The following is a 19,023-nucleotide window of genomic DNA, read 5'->3' as shown; positions in this document are numbered from 1 at the left end:
ACAAAATTAATAATTGTAGCAAGATTGTGTTGCACAAATATTTAGAAATTATTTTAGCTTACGTCATTTTCTGTGTCTGGCTGGGTCTGACTTTTCTTGTCCTTTTGTACCTGGTCTAGCCATAGTTTTTGTATCAGTTTTTGTATCAATGTAACTGTAAGTTAGGGATGTGATTATTTTTGTTTTTTGGATAGTTTAGTAGTGTGGATGCAGTTACAATAATATCAAGTTGCTTTATACCAGGATAGCTTATTTCCCTTTCTATATGGGACTAAAAAAGCTACCGTGCTATAAGCACATTTATACTGATATAACTGGGTCCACACTAGGGGGCTGTCCTGCTTTGCCTCCACCAGTGTAGCCAAAGTGGTACGTTTGTGTGTAGACAAGGCCTTACATAAGGAAAAAACATTTGCTCGTCGGAATCCCCATAGTACAAACAAAGTTAGTTTTGGTCAATTGCATTTTATTCATGTAACCCTTACAAGGAGTGTATGAACAATGTAAGTACTAGGCTACCAGCTTGCTATACAGTTGTTTCATCACCAAACAGTATTTCAACCATTTTAATTGCCCTAACAGGTAACGATTTCTTTGAAAAACAGAGTGTGATAATATCAGCATCAAGAAAATCCTGTTGCTGTCCCAAATGACTTCAAGTCTTGTTAGAACTGGTTAGAGCTGAATATCTGTCAAAGGTCTGCAAGGACACAGAAATTACATTAGAAGCATGTAATATGTCACCATGCATGAATATTAATACATGAAAGTAGTTTTTAATACTACTTACTTATTGACTGAGGCATTCTCATCTGAAGGGGTTAAGCTAATGCCTGGTGTGTTAGAGGTTATAATAGAGAATCCATGATATGGAAAAAAGAGAATTATATACGGAGACGTGGTTTTGCCTGTATTACATGGTGATTTTCGTTAGTGAACTGAACTCTCATTTTGCCTTCCTGAGCACAGAATTCATGGAAGGTATACAAGAATTTGGACTTAATTCATAAAGCTGCCTTAAATCTATAAAATGGTTCAGTTTTCTGAGTGACAGTTACTTAAAAAAGTTCCATCCCTGAGAAAACCAGAACTGCTATCAGATATTTTTTTACAGAAGCCCTCTCATATTTTTGATTCAGAGGCTTTTTTAATTAGCCTGAAGCAAAGAACAAAAACAAGTAACTTATTTGTTACCTAGGCAGTTTTTTTCCTTATTTATTGATGCTGTTTTCACATGGATGACAAATTTGTGGTGATGATGATGATGATGTGCGTCCAAATGCCTTGTTACCAAAAATGTTCCCTCTGTCCACATGGAGTGGTAGCTAGACCAACTTTTTCCTTCCGTGAGAAAACACATCAGCACAAAGGGAAGTCTATAACATTTAAAGCTAAACAGCCATAAGAGTTCTGAGTGAAGCAGCCATAGGCAGCATTAACCAAACCATTGTACATGCAGTATACTGATCCAGTGCCCACTGAAATCAAAGGAAGGATTCTTAGCTTAGTAAGCACAATACAAAGAATACTTTTTGATGTTTGTGTGATGTTATTTTTCTAACAGCTTGTGTGATTTAAAGTGACCTCCAAAATTGCACCTGTAAAGTTAGCAAGTACACCCCGTTATCCGAGCAGGGAACACTAGTACTGAAGTGGGCCCCAGATTTTTATATATGGACTGAAAAAGAGACACTGCTAGAACTCGGCTCCCCAGCTCAGCTTGACATTGTAAAAGCTTCAACATGACCCTGCCTGATCTGGCGGTGTTTCCATGCAGGAACTGTAATTTAAAGGAACACAATAGAGCATTAGATTTGGAGGGAACACTCCAATCAGTGTGAAATGTTCTGGTTTTCATTATAACATTGCTCCTAGTACATTGCTAAGGTGTTCTTGTACCTATATGGTGTAATTCCATAAGAGCATCTCTTTAATGGAGTCATGCCATCTTTTTTTAGAGCTTTTCAGGTTTTAGAATAACAGTGAAACTTTTCTTAAACACCTTTTTCTTTCTGCAAAAGCGTTTGTACCTATATTGGTCTGTTACTTTATTACCTGCGTTTGAGACAGAGTTAATTTGGGTCTATTGTCTGTACTCAGTGCTTTGTCAGATTTCCCCCAAGCGGAAGAGTTGAGATTAATTCTATGTAGGTCTCCCAGCTGTTCCTCATTGAAGATATCTCCATCCATTAAGACTCCCTCCATTCTGCTCTAGCCCTGTGTTATCACGCTTCTGAATATCAGTTTTAACAACAACATTGCTGATTCTAGAGGACTTTATGGTAGAATCCAAAGTCCGGTCATTTTCACAGTGACCCACATTTTAATTCATACTGATCCAGCATTTGGCCTTCACAAATTGAAGTCTTTTTTATTCTGATCAGATATCATTAAGTCTGACTTGTTAAATGTGTGCACACCACGTACTTCACCACAGTGAAAGATCAGCACTTAAGTCAGACAGCCATAAATTGGGTACTGAGAAAATATAGCTACAACTGGAGTTTGATTTCATCCTTGCAGTACCTGGCCTCTTTCCAGCACTGAGTGAAAGTTTAGTACAGGTGATTTGACACTGCTAAAATTCATCAGCAGGAGGCTTCTGGGTGCATAGGGCAACTAACTCCTTCCCTTTCATCAAAACCTCCCGATGACTGAATTCGGATTATTTTACATCTTGCACTTTGGCCCCAATCCAGGAAAACACTTAAGCACATGTTTAACTTTTAGCACATGAGCAGTTCCATTGAATTCAACAGGAATACTTATGTGTTTGAAGCCAAGTATGTAGTTATGTCCCTTGCTGGATGGGGCCTTTATTATTTGTGATTTATAAAGATCCAGGGCTAGTTGTTAGAGTGAAAGTGTTTAATAAAGCTAGAAGTAATTATCTTCTAGCAAAACCAGTTTGCTGCGGTGGGTTATAATTTGTGACAAACCAGTATTAATTCCTTTGTTCCCAACTGCTATTTTAGGGAGTTGTCACAATACAACCTCAAATGACTCGCCAGTGTGTTGATTTTATCTCCTTCCTTTAAGAATGTTCATCTTGGTTTTAAAACCTTCGCTTTGGCCCACAGGGCCATGTTGGGATACGATACTCATTGTCTGGGTTTCTATATATCTGCTAAGCACATGTAGCATGGATTTGTCTCTTTTCAAGCTGAGGGGAAACATCTGCCGCATCGCCCTCCACAATGAGTGGTTAATGTTCCATCGGTACAGCTGGAAATTAAATCCTTTCTTCTGTTTTAGAGTGGTTGGTGGTTTTGAGGCTCTGACAGCTATGGAGAATGTGGACAGCGATCCAAAAACAGATCGTCCCAAGGTACTACTTAAACTTAAACCAAAAGGGTCACCAAACAAAGGGAGTGCATGTGTGTCCCCTGAATGTGTCCCCTGTTACTGCTTATTTTTAAAAGTTAGCTTCAGGAAAATGAAACAAACCCAATTAGCAGCTTCTGGTACCTTTAATTTTAATTTTCTGTTCCCAGGAGGAAATACGAATTAAATCAATAACTGTTTTTGTTGATCCGTATGAAGAGGCAGATGCTCAGGTGAGGAGGGAATCATCTGTTTGATAGGTTTGCAAAGAAATATTTAATTCTAAACTGTAGTCCCGTCCACTTCTTAGGGTTAGGGGTTAGGGTTAGGGTTATACTCATCCCATGTTGCATGCCTTTCTTGTCTTCCCCTAGGGTGCTTACACCTATGTTTACAAACAAAGACTGAACAGCTGCAATTTGAGGCTGTCTTATTTGCTAGAAACATGCTAGTGTTGGAGTGGATAGTAGTTTGGAGAGTAAAGCAGCACAAGGTTCATAATACACCAGACTTTTAAAGGCTCCCCCATGTCCCCCAGAGTTACCTCTGCCTTCCCAATGGTAGTTGCCTATCACCTGCAATGGAGCGATGGCCATAGACCATTCATTCCTAGTGGCCCCCTTGAGGCACCGTCAGCCAAGCATGCACCATTAAGTCATGGCAGTGATAGTATGTTACAGTGCTTTGTAACTACAAAGCGCTTTAGACACGGTCGCCTTTTCTTTGAACTAATCTCTTGTAACATACTCTAATAATACTCATTTTTCTCAGATCTCTGCAGAGAGAGAGAAGGCCCGACAAGAGGAGGAAGCAGCCAAAACCAAAACTAAGGCTGTCCTGCCAAAGAAAGAGAGCCAGGCTCCCAAAACTTACCGGCAGGGCATTGGGAAGTATATTAATATGGCTGCAACGTAAGTCCCTTGCACAACGGTGCTTTGTTCAGTGTTTGTGCTCTCTTGCACTGGGAACTCCCCTGTCCGCTGTGGCACTAGTGTTACCCAGTACTAGTGTTACTAGTGTTATGGCTCAGTATTGTATGGGACACACTGTCACATATCAGCTGTTTGTTTGATGTCAATGGACCTTGCTAGGGACGTTCATGTACCAATCACAGCAGTCAGTGTCTGGCCCTATTGTTTTAAGGATTAAAAAGCTAACTTTTTTTTTAAAGGCTCAATGTAAAAGCCACAGCTGATCATTAACAGCATGTATGTGTGTGTGGTTACAAACACTTTTATAATCTTTGTTGAGGAGCCTGTCCATCACTTCCTGGACAGAACCTGAATTCAGTCTTCTGTGTTTCCCCTTCTGCAGCTGTTACTTAGAACTCTACAGCAGCATTTCCCTGCACACACCTTGTACTATTGATAGTTTAGCTTTCCAAGGGCGAGCGCCAAACCCTGGCCCAGCTTTTCAACTATTTTGGAAAATTAAAAGTAATTTGTACCTCTACGTTTTGAACAGGCTTCTACCAAATCCTCCCACAAATGTAGCTGTCACATTGTAGTGTCCGCAAAGGCATGTATTTGTATGTATGGACCTTGGCTGTTGATGAGCCTGTATGTCTGTGCAGTTGGGAGATTCTGGTGCCCATTCAGTTGAAAATGTGTCCTGTAATTTTAGCCAGCACATGTACATTGTTAATCATTTGGGTCTTTTAAAAGTTTAGCTACAAGTGTTGCTGTTCACCTCTTCTAAAATTGTGCTGAAATTCAGTTGAACTTAAAATTGGTTTCCTGCTCCACCGTGGTTACTATGGAAACATGTAGGAAAGTTTGCAAGATTAATAGTCTATGCTGAGTGGCCAACTGGTTCCCTGAGTTTTTTTCCCAATGTCTTTCATCCCTGCAGTCTTCTCTGTAACATGCGTGACACTGGTCTCCAATGAAACCTTTGGTGGTTTCAGTCTGATCCCTATTGGCCACCTCATGGGACCTGGCAATCAAGTAAATTTCTGCATGATTCATAGGCTCTGCTCAAGAGATGCCAGGAATAGCAACATGGGCTGCTCTTGGTCTGGATCAAGATGCATTTGGCAGCACCAAGAGGAGTGGGAAATGTCACACAGCCCCATACTCCTTGCATTGTGCCCTGCGAACTGCTTTTAATCCTTTTGCATTTAAAAACACTAAGCACTCCATAGGAAGGTGAGCAAAAAGGCTTATGCTTTCGGATTTGCCTGTGTTCCTATGTGCTGGGCCTGAACCAAAGCCATAGATTCAAACCCCCCTATCCCTTCCACATTTCGGGAGTGTCCAAAATCCAAACCTGAAACCGTCTCCAAAATTTTAAGTGGCCCCTCTCTCTTTAATGAGCTAGACCAAAACCCTGCATCTTCAACACCCCTGCAAACCACATCTCAGTGCTGCAGCCAAAGCGTCTCTGTAATTTGTATGTGACAGGCTAGCTCCATTCTATATCACACTTGGAAGGGAAAGGAATCCAGCTGCCTTTAGCCAGCTAACATTAGCAGTCACTGATATTTGTTTTCATTTTGGCTGCAGAAAACGAACAGCAGATGATGATGGGCCTTCAACCAGTGCAGCTGTGAAGAAAGAGAAAAGGAGCACAGGCTTTGGGGATTTCAGTTCCTGGTAGTAGAGTGGAGAGCCTGTCACTGGAGCAGTACAGCAAAAAAAAAGCCTCCCACCAACCCCAAGGGGCATGAAAGGCAGGCTGTCCTGGGGAGGGAAAGCACTGGCCCACCCTTCTAGTGGGGAAGAAAATCACTGCTTTGTAAAAGCTCCTTAATGCGGCTTTGTTCTCTAGAGAGCTACATTCCTCCAACTGCATCTTCCTTGAAGCCCTGGGTTATGGTGGATTTTACAGCCGTGGAGTGGGCACCCCCACTACTCTTTCAGACTGTTGATTATCTAGAGCCTCTTTGTCTACTTCGCTGCTCGGCAGATTAAGCAGAGTCATCTCCGTCGGGACAGGAGCTCAGGGAACAGGCGTGGTGGTGAGCGAGCTCCTTTTTTCAGGGAATCGCTTCCAGATGAGACAGGTCCATGCCAGCTGAGTGAATTGGGGGAAATCAGTGATGACACTCTACCCCTAGCTTTAGTCTTTCCCCCAAGCTCTTTACTGGAACCCCGGGGTGCCACTTATTGTCCTCTCTCCACCTCCCTTCCTTTCTGAGCCCCTGTGCAGCCACCCTTATTCTGCCCAAGGAGTGCCTCTGGAGCCTATCCATACTGCTTGTTAATGGGTTGAGAGGTTGCTGGCAATCAACATAAATCCATGGGCCTGAACAAGCTGTCTGCAGCCAACCAAACCCTGCCACAGCCTGGGAAACAGCTGATCAGGACTGGCAGCCTAATCCAGAGCCTCCACTTGGCACTGTCAAGCAGTTGGGCCACCATGTTGGCCCATTTATTGTTCTGTCTTGGTAGCCAGCTTTGCTCATAGCCACTGAAACACCAGTGTCACCATCAGCGCCACTCTGACTAAAGGCCAGAAGATACCGGTTCAGAACCCTGTCTTTATCTTGTGTAGCTTCCATTTGGGACAAGTGACTAGTAAGAAGCAGCATTGTAGATTTAGTTTTTAAACCTGTCCTTGTCATTGCAGAATAACAGGACTGAGTTCTGCTCTCATAGGAAAGAGAGAGAGCGCCCTGCTTTCGTTAACTGCTTGTAACAGTCCCAGAAATCACATCCATCTGATACCTCCTTTTTACAGTGTCCAACTAGAGAGAGACCTCATTAGGATAATGTGATGTCAAAGGGCATGCACAACCTGTACCTATTCACCTCAGCTGCTTAAATCCCTTCCAGAATCAGCCCCAAATATATTAATTACCCAGAGTAGCCAGGCACACACAAATTAAGATGTTTCCAAACTTAAGAATTTAGGAAGAAGTGACTTGTATCAGCCCATAGCATTTAACCTTCTTAACCTCCTAATATTCTTCACCCTCTGTTTGTTACCATCCTTGTGGCCTAAAGAGGTGAGGTATTTGTCCTACAGAGCAATTCTTTTCCACTGCTCCTCCCATACATTTTGAATCAGCAGAAATCCCCTCCTTACTCCATCTCAGAAGCTGAGTACTGCTTTTGCAATCAGATTTGTAAATAACGCATTTCTGTTAAGTGTCTTGTTTTAAAAGAACTCTGCATTTATACAAAATTGAACTTTTGGTGAAATGTTTTCATTAAAAGCTTTTATTTCCTTTTGAACACTTGCCATTGTGACTGCTCTTATTCAGATATTTTCTAGGACTATGGCATTACAAAGTACAAGGAAATGATTCATCCATACTTTAGCAGATCTATCTATAAAGATCTTTGGACTCTTTTGGATATGATTATGACTTTCTGTAAATTATAGGAAGTTCAAACTAGCTTGAAAAGAATAGGGATTTTTTTGTTTTAAAATAGTTTGTAGTATATAAGTTTGAACAGAATAAGCATGTGTCCAAATCTTGGCACAGGAAACATTGTGGCATTTCTCTGAAACTGACTTTCTTTGTGTATTACTAAAATTTCTAGCTCCTTTTCCTGGCAAATCTTTGCTGAGCTCTCCTGTTTAATAACTGTTGTAATATACATATGGTTGCAAAGCTCACAAATCTTGTACCACCTGGTTGCCCTGCGTACCTTCCAATTCCATTACAGGCTTGCATTTTTATACATTTTGCGAGAGTTCACGGTAGCCGTGTCTTTTTAAACTCCTCAACACCGCAAAAGATAAACGCAAAAATAGGAGGAAAACAATTTGAGAATTAGATTGGCTGTTGGCAGGCAGTCTTCACCCAAGACACTTCAGTCACAGCAAGCACCACTTATGCATTAGAGTTAAACTTCAGTTTGCAACACAGTGACATTGGCAGTGTGGTCAGTGGCTGGCTGGATATATGTTGGTAGTTCCGATCATAGCCAACACAGAGCCTGAAGTTCAGGTAACTAAAAGTAAACCAACATTAGAGATGGGCTGAGGAGATGGTGGACAGAGCCTCAGGCTGGGAATTGGGTTCAAAGCAGAGGCTGGGTTTGGTTTTAGATAAAACATTTCAGGATTTATGTCCTTCGTCTGTTTAGACTGTAGCGGGGACTGTCTGCTACTCTGATTGTACAGCCCCATTATTTCTGTTCTCTTTATTCTTCCTCTGAATGCTTTCACTGGCCCAGGTACTGTTATGCGGTGACCACCACTATTATTCTTTACCTTTGTACTAAATACAGGCTGGCCCTGGGGCGGGGAGGGGGAGTTGGGGGGGGGGAATGTGTGGGGTTATTTGAATAGAATTAGGTGACAGACATGCCTATGCAGAACGTATTTCCAGTGTGTGAGATACAGTGTTATCTCAGGTTTCAGAGTATCTCTCTGGTGCTTCGTATTGACACACTTGCAATCCTAGAGAGAAAGTTCTGGGCTTGGTGTATGATTTCACTGCAGCACTGTGTTAACAGTTCATTCAGCAACTTGCCTAAATAGCCTACACCATTGAGTGGCAAAGTGAAGTACCTAACCAATACCGTGGAAACTGCAGCAGACTTTATATACACACAGAGAATATGAAACAATACCTCCTAACTTCCTAACCCAGGAACTTATCCTTGCAACAAAGCCCGTTGCCAACTGTGCCCACATATCTATTCAGGGGACACCATCACAAGGCCTAATAACATCAGCCACACTATCAGAGGCTCATTCACCTGCACATCCACCAATGTAATATATGCCATCATGTGCCAGCAATGCCCCTCTGCCATTTACATTGGTCAAACTGGACAGTCTCTACGTAAAAGAATAAATGGACACAAATCAGATGTCAAGAATTATAACATTCATAAACCAGTCGGAGAACACTTCAATCTCTCTGGTCACGCAATCACAGACATGAAGGTCGCTATCTTAAAACAGGTTTCAGAGTAACAGCCGTGTTAGTCTGTATTCGCAAAAAGAAAAGGAGAACAAAAAAACTTCAAATCCAGACTCCAGCGAGAAACTGCTGAATTGGAATTCATTTGCAAATTGGATACTATTAATTTAGGCTTAAATAGAGACTGGGAGTGGCTAAATCATTATGCAAGGTAGCCTATTTCCCCTTGTTTTTTCCTCCCCCCACCCCCCCGATGTTCTGGTTTAACTTGGATTTAAACTTGGAGAGTGGTCAGTTTGGATGAGCTATTACCAGCAGGAGAGTGAGTTTGTGTGTGTATGGGAGTGGGGGGGTGAGAAAACCTGGATTTGTGCTGGAAATGGCCCACCTTGATTATCATGCACATTGTAGGGAGAGTGGTCACTTTGGATGAGCTATTACCAGCAGGAGAGTGAATTTGTGTGGGGGGGTGGAGGGTGAGAAAACCTGGATTTGTGCAGGAAATGGCCCAACTTGATTATCATGCACATTGTGTAGAGAGTTGTCACTTTGGATGGGCTATCACCAGCAGGAGAGTGAATTTGTGTGGGGGGGTGGAGGGTGAGAAAACCTGGATTTGTGCTGGAAATGGCCCAACTTGATGATCACTTTAGATAAGCTATTACCAGCAGGACAGTGGGGTGGGAGGAGGTATTGTTTCATATTCTCTGTGTGTATTATAAAGTCTGCTGTAGTTTCAACGGTATTTATTTGAGCATGAGCTTTCGTGAGCTACAGCTCACTTCATCGGATGCATACTGTGGAAACATACTGTGGGGAATCTGAGCTCTCCACCTCTGTTTGTGGCTTGAAATCAGCCCAGCGCAGTAGTGACTGAGGTCTTAGCTGTAGGGGAAAGTTGCACTGATTTAACTTAAGCCAGCTCTAAACACATATAGGTGCAAGCCACTTACTAGTAGCTTCCTGTACTTTAAACCTGTTCCCAGTTGACATAAGCTAAACTGCTGAAAGCCACTTTCAAACCCCTGTGTGAATAGAATGGGTTCAAATTCACACTGGTACAACTGGCCTGAGTGGTGTTCCTAGCCAATAGTTCTGTGGCCTAAAATGAATTTGGCTTCGGAACAAAAAGCCACCATCCAGTTAAGAGAAATGAACACTTTGCCGAGAGAGCAGCTATCAGGCCAAATAATGAATGGCCCCCTGACACCAAGCGATCCTTCCCCCTCCCCCCCCATAAAGGTGACACATGCATACACCCCAGGTCGAGGTTAGGATGAGAAGAACCTTGCATTGCCACTGTCTGGACTGCCCTCGCTTTGTGGTTAAACAGAGGGAGTCACACTCCAGCACTGGCAGGGCCCACTTTTGCCAGTGCTAAATTCACCATAAAAATGTCTGAGTGAAACACCCACAGACCTAAGGCAATTCAGAGCACAATGGCCATACCTTCCATTCCTTTCCGCCTGACAGCTCTAGGCACTGCCTGCTCGAACATGGTGTTGCTACTTAACTTTTGACAAAGGAGGGAGTTAAGCTTCTGCATGTCCTGTCTTTGATGGGGGTGCAATCCTGCCGTTACTGCACACTCACAAGTCAATGGGGGTGACCTTTGCTGCAGATCAAGACCAGAAATCACTGAAGCTAGGAAAAAGTAGGGGAAGTGCCCAAGATATGCCACAAAGAAACAATGTTTTGATGTCCCCAGAGCCCCTGTGGCACAAATCAGGGGTGATGGGTGTTGAAAACATTCCTGCCTAGAGGTAGGAGCAATTTTGAACACCTCAGTGTCTTTGACCACCATAGTTCCATGTTTGAGAGCATCAGAGAAATAAGCATCCAAAGTGCATGTTTTTCAGGTGTGATGGGTTTAATTCTTCTCTGTGTCCTTCCTTCCCAACTCTCTGCCAGCCTTAAAATCAATACAAAGCCATCTTTCCCCTTGGCGTTATTTGTGAGGTGTCCATTGACTTGGGCCGACAGGCAGATCGAAGCCAGGGCTGCTGCATGAGCGGACTAGCAGGGCCCACAGAAGAACTTAAGAAAAGTTCCACCTGTCCTGTTGCAGCAGCTTTCATCTGCTTTTCTCCCTTTCCTTTGTGGGGCGTGGCCCTCCCCCAGCCTGGGCCTCCTGCTCCCAGACACAGCCTGGGAGCCAGGCTGCCATGGCCTCCAGCACCAGGCAGGAGAAGCACTTTGCTCTCACAATTACCTTAACAAAAGAGAGCACCTGCCAGCTGCTGCTTTAATCATCTAACAGGCAGCCCAGCACACTCCCTGCAAGGAGGGAGCCAGGACGTTTCTAAACCCCTTTCTAGTGCTTGTGAAAAGCATCCGGCCGCATTAGGTTCTGTGGGCCCTGCCAGTGCACCTCGAGCCTGGCCTGCAGCATCTCCCTGTAACAGGGGGGTAGGCAGGGGTCTGGGCAGTGCCACCTTCAGTTATACTGAAAGAAATGCCACACGCAAACCTAAAGGCTCCTGGGGTGGCCCCTCCTTCCCATTAGCTCTGCCACTCCCCCCCCCCACACACACACACCCCTAATGGCCCACCTTGATTACCCTGCACATTGTAGAGAGAGTGGTTGCTTTGGATGAGCTATTACCAGCAGGAGAGTGAGTTTGTGTGTGTATGGGGGTGAGGGGGTGAGAAAACCTGGATTTCTGCTGGAAATGGCCCACCTTGATTATCATGCACATTGTAGGGAGAGTGGTCACTTTGGATAAGCTATTACCAGCAGGAGAGTGAGTTTGTGTGTGTGGTTTTTGGAAAAAGGGGAGGGGGGGTGAGAAAACCTGGATTTGTGCTGGAAATGGCCCACCTTGATTATCATACACATTGTAAAGAGAGGTTTCAGAGTAACAGCCGTGTTCGTCTGTATTCGCAAAAAGAAAAGGAGGACTTGTGGCACCTTAGAGACTAACCAATTTATTTGAGCATGAGCTTTCGTGAGCTACAGCTGACTTTATCGGATGCATACCGTGGAAACTGCAGCAGACATTATATACACACAGAGATCATGAAACAATACCTCCTCCCACCCCACTGTCCTGCTGGTAATAGCTTATCGAAAGTGATCATCAAGTTGGGCCATTTCCAGCACAAATCCAGGTTTTCTCACCCTCCACTCCCCCACACACAAACTCACTCTCCTGCTGGTAATAGCCCATCCAAAGTGACAACTCTCTTCACAATAAGAAAAGGAGTACTTGTGGCACCTTAGAGACTAACCAATTTATTAGAGCATGAGCTTTCGTGAGCTACAGCTCACTTCCTGCATCCTGCATCCCAATACAATGATTATCATACACATCGTAAAGAGAGTGATCACTTTAGATAAGCTATTACCAGCAGGAGAGTGGGGTGGGAGGAGGTATTGTTTCATGGTCTTGGTGTATATAATGTCTTCTGCAGTTTCCACAGTATGCATCCGATGAAGTGAGCTGTAGCTCACGAAAGCTTATGCTCAAATAAATTGGTTAGTCTCTAAGGTGCCACAAGTCCTCCTTTTCTTTTTACCTCAGTCTCTGTGATGGTCCTTTTGTGAGTGGAGCCAGCTTGCCATGCATGCAAATCTTGTGTTAGTTTTGTGTTGCGAATGGTAGGCACTGGGCTGAGCACGCTAAACTCATTTCACTTGTGACCCTACTCTCCCCTGCGAGGGCAGAGCACTGGTTGTGAGACATTTGTATAAGAATGCTGTGTGCCAGTCTTTTACCGTTTGTGGCCTGGAACAAGAGTCTTGTAACAGTTCAGAGGTTAGTGATTGCAGGCACCTACCAATGATCTCCTGCCCTGTACTTTGATGTGGATTTCCTTTGAAAAACAATGGTCAGCAGCCCTTCAGTGGCTATAAAATCCACTCCCCCCACACGCTTTTAAATAATGGGTTTTACAGCCCCAGCCAGGCTGCTCTCAGCATGGCACCGTAAGCTCCAGCCTTTGGGGTTTAAGTGAAGCGCAATTCCCCTGCAGTGACTCACCTGTTTGCCTGGAAGGCTGGCTGGAGGCAAAGGTTGTGTCACTGCACCCAGGAGACCTTGTTAAGCTTTTTGCCCTTTGTCCGGGGGAAAGAGGCTTCTACTTATACCCCCAGTTCCCCTCAGCAGACAGGGCCCACACCCCAAGGTTGTAGCTTAGGCTGCTAGCAAGAGGGCTTGGAGGTGGCAGCATTCCCGTTTAATATCTACGAGCCCCATGGCACTGGGATAGGACAGAGCCCTGGGCCCTTGCTCAGTGTTTGTTCATGGTACACGAGGGCAGAGGTGCTGGAACTGGCTTGTAATGGGGTCCATCATGTACGGAGTTTACAGTTGGGTTCAATTACTCTGAGCACCCCCACTACACAAATTGTTCCAGCCCCCGGCTCTTGCCAGAGGAGCGGTGCATGTTTAACAGAGGGGGGTATTTGCCTCTTTGTGTTGCGTGCCCCTGAGGCACCTGCAGGCCCAAGGGCAGAGAAGCTGGTACTGGCAGACCTTGTTTGAAGCTGCCTCTAGTGACTGAGCAAACTGTGTGTGTGCGTCCGTCCATCCCACCCACCTACATTATATAGGGACCTTTGCCCTAGCTACTGTGAGAACCAGAATTGCCAGCACTCGGCCACCTAAGCCGCCTGCTGCTGATGGTTGACACTGATACAGCCAACTCCCTTGCTAATTCTGCAGATAGACCACGCAGCTTTAGCTGTACAATAAGCCCACTCTGCTTGCCTTGCACTACGTGGTCATCATCCCCACTGTGTTGAACTGAACAGGAGGCCAGAACTACCCTCTATTTAAAAACAAAGCCTCACAGCTGAACCAGTCCTGTCTCTATAGATATAAAATCCGATTGGATGCAGCATTGTATGCCGTGGAGTCATAGTTTGCATGTAATTTACATGTCATTCAGTTCCCTGTTGTTTAGCAAACGGCAGCTCAGGAGCCATTTATGTATCATTTTCCTTGTGCAGTTTCGAATTGACAATTGCAGCAGAATTATCTCAGTCCAGCCAACTCTGCTTTATGGCTGAGCTGAGCCTAGAACTTTGTACTGTAGATTTCTTAGCTCCCCTCTTCTCCCCAATACTTGCAAAGTTAAGAGCAGCCAAGATTCCTAACCGAATTCCTAACTGTTTCAAATGAATTGTCAGGGTGTTTTTCAAACTGGGGCTCTCACAGTCGTACTCATTCAGCCACACAACAGCAGCATGGCATTGAGATAAGCAGAAATCGCCTACAGGGTAGAGCTGTGTATAAAGCCAGAGCCAAAGCATCTAGCTCAGGGACAGCAAGGCAGGAGCAGCCAGCAGGGTTTTGGAACTGGAATCCAAAACCTTCCTTAGGTTCAATCTTCAGTCCAGGTCTCTCTTGGCTACAGACCAAATGAAGCAACTAATACAACAATGGAATCAGGTCCTTCTGGTTCCAAACACTTTACCAGCCGTTCTGAAAACACTACCCCCAAAATGTTTGTCGGGCTAGATCTGTCAGAAGATGAAAGCAGCCTAACCACCCCACTATCTTGCTTACTTAACTTGTAATCGAGAAAGGTTCTAAGGTTCTAACCTGTATCCAAGCTACCAGCGAGAGCAAAGCTGCATCCGTTTTGCCTTTCCAGCCCCTGGTATCTTCCAGCTCTTGTTGCCTTACACAGTGGCTGTGAGATGCTGAGTCACAATTTGTTCAAATACAGTTCACACACAGGAAAGAAAAAGGTGAAACTAGTCAAATGAATCGGTTTGCGTATCAGTTGTTTGGCCCAAATAGGAGTAGCCCATGGTACTGCCAGGTAGGCACTATCAGCAGGGAGGACTGGAATAGTTCCCCAGCTCTGTGAATACATATCGTCCGATTTGCAGGGGTGCTGAGCATCCTCGGCTTCCTGTGAAGTCAGTGGGAGCAGCACGCACGCAGCACCACTGAAAGTCAAGCCGACAAGGTCTTATTCACAGCCAGCCTAAGCAGGTCAGACCCAGCTGAAGTCACCCACCGCTGGGAAGTCTATTACAAAACACCCTTGCCGGGAAACCCCCACACTGTCTGGAATGAAAGAGATGCTAACAGGAAACCTCATTTCAGGAAGCAGGTTTAAAAACAAAAAAAAAATTATGAAACACCAAGGTTCAACATTGTTCCTTGGGGAGGCAAATAAACTGTAAATACTGCCAGCCCCAGGAAGGAGAGTCCACCCCCTTCCCTGGGCAACACTGGGTTATGGCGCTGGGCCAGAGGCCAGGGGAATTTCTCACTTCCTTTTTTTCTTTCTCTTTCTTCGGAAAGTTAATTTCTTATCTTGACCGTCTGGGGGAATTTAACCACCCTGTGTTGCAACTGCAAGGAAGAACCTGGAAGCCAAGATTTGTATCTGCAACAGCTTTGACCTCCCCTCCCAAAAGAAAGCTCTCACTAGCCAAAAAACAAAGTCAGCCCTTAAACATGCGGGACCTGCACACCACCCCAATGATAACAGGCCGCCTTCTGCTCTGTAGTTACTGCATGCCAGCTGCCAGCCCAACAGGCTGGATAGTGCTATACCTTGCTTCTGAAGTTGGGCTCTCTTGACCCAAAACATTTTGGATCGGTCTGTTTAAGGGGATTAAGCCCCCTGTAAATCACCACCCTCTTTATAACAATTCGCCCTTGTTCCTTTTTGCCCCTATGCTGAAGTCCGTGTCATCAGAGGAGTCCTGCTACAGTTGAAATGGGACTGGGGAGGCAGAAGCCATGTATTTTAGAAAGGGAAACCCCGGGTAGTGTGACCTTTTTGAGTTTGTTGTAGAACTGGGATGATCAAAGTGCAGCACCAAGGGTACTGAAGCCACCAGTGTCATAATAGGCAACGGGTTTCTACCCACTATCTACTGTGAGAACAAAGCTGGTCAGATGCAGGCTTGTATTACTGGTGAAATTGACAAGCTGTTTTTGCTCATCAAATGGTACAAACATAAACTAAGAGCAGGGCTGTGAGAATTAAGAATCGTACACAGAGGTGCATCACTTAGGTGCAAGCTGCCAGTGGAGCCCTCCGTGTCTAACTTTGGGGGTCCCTGAAATGTAGAGATTTATATAGCCATGCCAGATCTAGAGCACCCACTTTACAGCAAACTCACCCAATGGGTACTTACAGCAGTTGAGGAGGTTCTTGTGGTTAAGGCATTGGGCTGGCAGTCAGGAGGTCCACACTCCATTTCTGGCTCTGCCATTGACCTAGTATGGGACCTTGGGCTCATTTCTGAGGCCCAGCTGTCAGATGGGGCTAAGATTACATTCCCTCTGTGCAAGGGTATTGAGAGCATTGATGCATTAGTATTTAAGTACGATGAGACCCGCAAGCTATAGCTGGGCAAATGACTTATTTTGACTAGGCATGTGAGTGGTGCCCAGGGCTTTAAGGTCCCCCTTGTTCAGAAAGAAAACCCCAGCATATCCAGTCCCCTGTTCATCCTTTGGCCTGGCCAGACTGGATTTGGTTAAAGCAGACAGAGGAAGTGCTTCAGGAAGCACAGCTCAGCTTCTTGTCAGGTTTGTGGCCAGGTTGACCCTTTGCTACTGCTATTGTATTGTTCTTGCTGGCCGTGAAGCAGCTGCAGGAACTTTTCAGCCAGTGCATAAGGATTGCGGGGTGCGGGGAGAAGCCCACTGCAGTCTGCACAGGGACAGGCTAGAGCCTGAGTGTTTCCTCAGACTGGCGTTTAAGCAACATCCTGTGAGCTGAGCAAGAAGGCTGAGGCCTCTGCCGCTTTTCAGCCGCCCACACTCCTGGGCTTGCGGCAGCAGCGTGGACATGCAGCTGTCTCGAATCGCTGCAGCTGGATGTCCACAAGGACATCCAGCTGCAGCAATCTTAAAAGGCCTGGCCTCATGCAATATTGCAGTTCCATGGTTAAGTATTCACTCGTCAGAAAATGCAAAGAAAGCCTGGAGGGCTGCGTTAGCTCTCTTCTCACTGTGCAGATACATCACAGGACAGATTAGCTGCTCAAGCTCAAGCTCTACGATCTTCCCCACGGAAGTTATTTAGGTTACAAAGCCAAGCACTGACCGCTAGGAAATGCCAGGTATATGGCAGCTTGGGGAACTTTAATCCGTCTTCCTTGTGCAGCCAGTCAGTGCCCTGAGTGAGGTGGGGGCCTGAGGAATTAAAGATTGTATCATAATGCACAGGCACAAAGGGGCCAAATTACAGCTGTGGGCAATGGTCACTCTAGCAAGTCTTCACTTTCCAGTGTGTGACTGGTTCCTAAAGAACTCTCTTAACGTCGAATATTGTACGTAATTGCCTACAATTATTTTTGTAAAGGAAAATATATATAAAAATGTAACATCCTTCTCCCTCCCTGCCACTCATGACCCATCAACTGCATCTGAACGCTGACCTTCAGCAAAGACTGCTGTCAGTCGAGCTATAGGACCAACTAATAGCTTGCAACAGGAGAAGGCTGTTGTCCCAGGATGCAGGATGGGCCATGTGCTAGGTCTATCCCGTGGGAGCTTGGCCTCTTGACTCTCCCACTGTACAGGGGGGAGATTTTGACCCACGGGATACCCCAAAGGGAGTGGTGTTGGGGTATGTGCTGGGTCTAGATGGTATGATCCAGGGGCGAGGGTGATGCCTGGTGCAGGGAGGTGTGGTGATGTTGCTGTGAGGGCCTGGGTCTTTAGAATGCTCATTTGCCTTATTATTTGGGCGGATGCCAACCTTTTCCTGAGGGACACCAACTTTTACATCTCAGATAAGCCTGAATGGAATTTCAAGAGAGAAAGAAAAGGCACTTCTCTCACCTCAGAGACCTGCTGCAACAAACGGAAGTGTAACAGATAGAAAAAAACACAGCCCTAGAACCCTTCGTCATGGAACACACTGGGCAGCCCAACTATTGGAGTTGCTACCAGCTCCCCCATAGTCTTTTCTACTGCATTCTTAAGCTGTGATCACATAACTAAGGACTGTGGCCTAATTCATTCATGGAAGGGGACAGAGTTAATGCTGTGGAAGGGGATCTGCCTGCTTCTATGGTCCCTCTGTGCTGTTGTGGCAGCATACGAGCCCCAGATATGGCTGGGGAGAATGTCTCCAATGCGGGGATGGAGTAAGGCCCACACAGCAATAGGCAACTCGGTGATGGTTCACAGACACAGATGATGGTTCTGGGCAGCATTGCCAGCCATAGGCAACTCGGCTTAAGGTGTTAAACGAGGGACTGTTTTAGCCCATGGAACCACTTGGAATCAGAATGACACAGAGGCGACTTACAGCTACCATTTCCTTCTCCCTCTTGGCTAGGAGTTCTGTGCATGCCAAAATCTCGGTCTTCACATTCACTTTTCCTGGCTCATATGTATGCTTGAAAGGGTTAGATTGTTATCAGTAAGTGTCAGAAAATGTCATTTCACAAACACGGATGAAAAAATATTTCCATCAATCACCAAAATGTACAACTAGGCAAAGTAAGAAAAATACTGCTTGAAAGTTTGATTTAAGGAGACTTACTTTATATATTTTGACATGTGATGTTGATAATTTGTGTTTTAATGGTTACAAGGCTTTCACTGTGACTCTCAATGTCTACTTTCATTAAACAATTACTGTGACTCCAGCCTATTATTTTTGCAACTGAACATTTAAATAGATACAAATCTAAAAAAAAATGCTTACAAATAAAACATTGATATTACCTGCCAACATTATAAATGAAAATCAAATTCTGCCAAGCCTACTTATGGGCATCTAATTGTACAACCTTAATATTGTGTTTAAGTTTTTTGCATTTAATTTCCTTACTTTGTTTTTTAACAGGAAGAAAATAAGAGTTCCCAGGTCTACCAGTTGGCCAAAAGTCAATGAGTGCTGGCTACAATTGCTAGTCAAGGTGCAACTAAGGCTGCATGTTA

The 19,023-nt window shown here is 44.9% G+C and overlaps 1 protein-coding gene across 3 annotated transcripts in view; it reads left to right on the top strand.

The window, feature by feature from the left end:
• Positions 1-7,502, top strand: part of PPIL2 (peptidylprolyl isomerase like 2) — a 118,987-nt gene extending 111,485 nt beyond the window's left edge. Inside the window, exons 17-21 of one of the 3 annotated variants that reach the window (XR_012155048.1) lie at positions 3,256-3,328; positions 3,495-3,557; positions 4,096-4,235; positions 5,176-5,471; positions 5,829-5,863. Coding sequence is in view for 2 of the 3 variants with exons in the window: in XM_073312715.1 (XP_073168816.1) it covers positions 3,256-3,328; positions 3,495-3,557; positions 4,096-4,235; positions 5,829-5,922 (370 nt within the window). In the remaining variant the exon portion in view is untranslated. Of the gene's footprint in view, positions 1-3,255; positions 3,329-3,494; positions 3,558-4,095; positions 4,236-5,175; positions 5,472-5,828 lie in introns of those variants that run through there. The other 2 variants (XM_073312715.1, XM_073312716.1) reach the window with 2 other exon arrangements.
• Positions 7,503-19,023: the final 11,521 nt, after the last annotated feature.

The sequence above is a fragment of the Lepidochelys kempii genome, chromosome 15, assembly GCF_965140265.1.
Source record: "Lepidochelys kempii isolate rLepKem1 chromosome 15, rLepKem1.hap2, whole genome shotgun sequence".
NCBI classification, from domain to species: domain Eukaryota; kingdom Metazoa; phylum Chordata; order Testudines; family Cheloniidae; genus Lepidochelys; species Lepidochelys kempii.
This window is presented reverse-complemented; position numbering and strand designations above follow the sequence as displayed.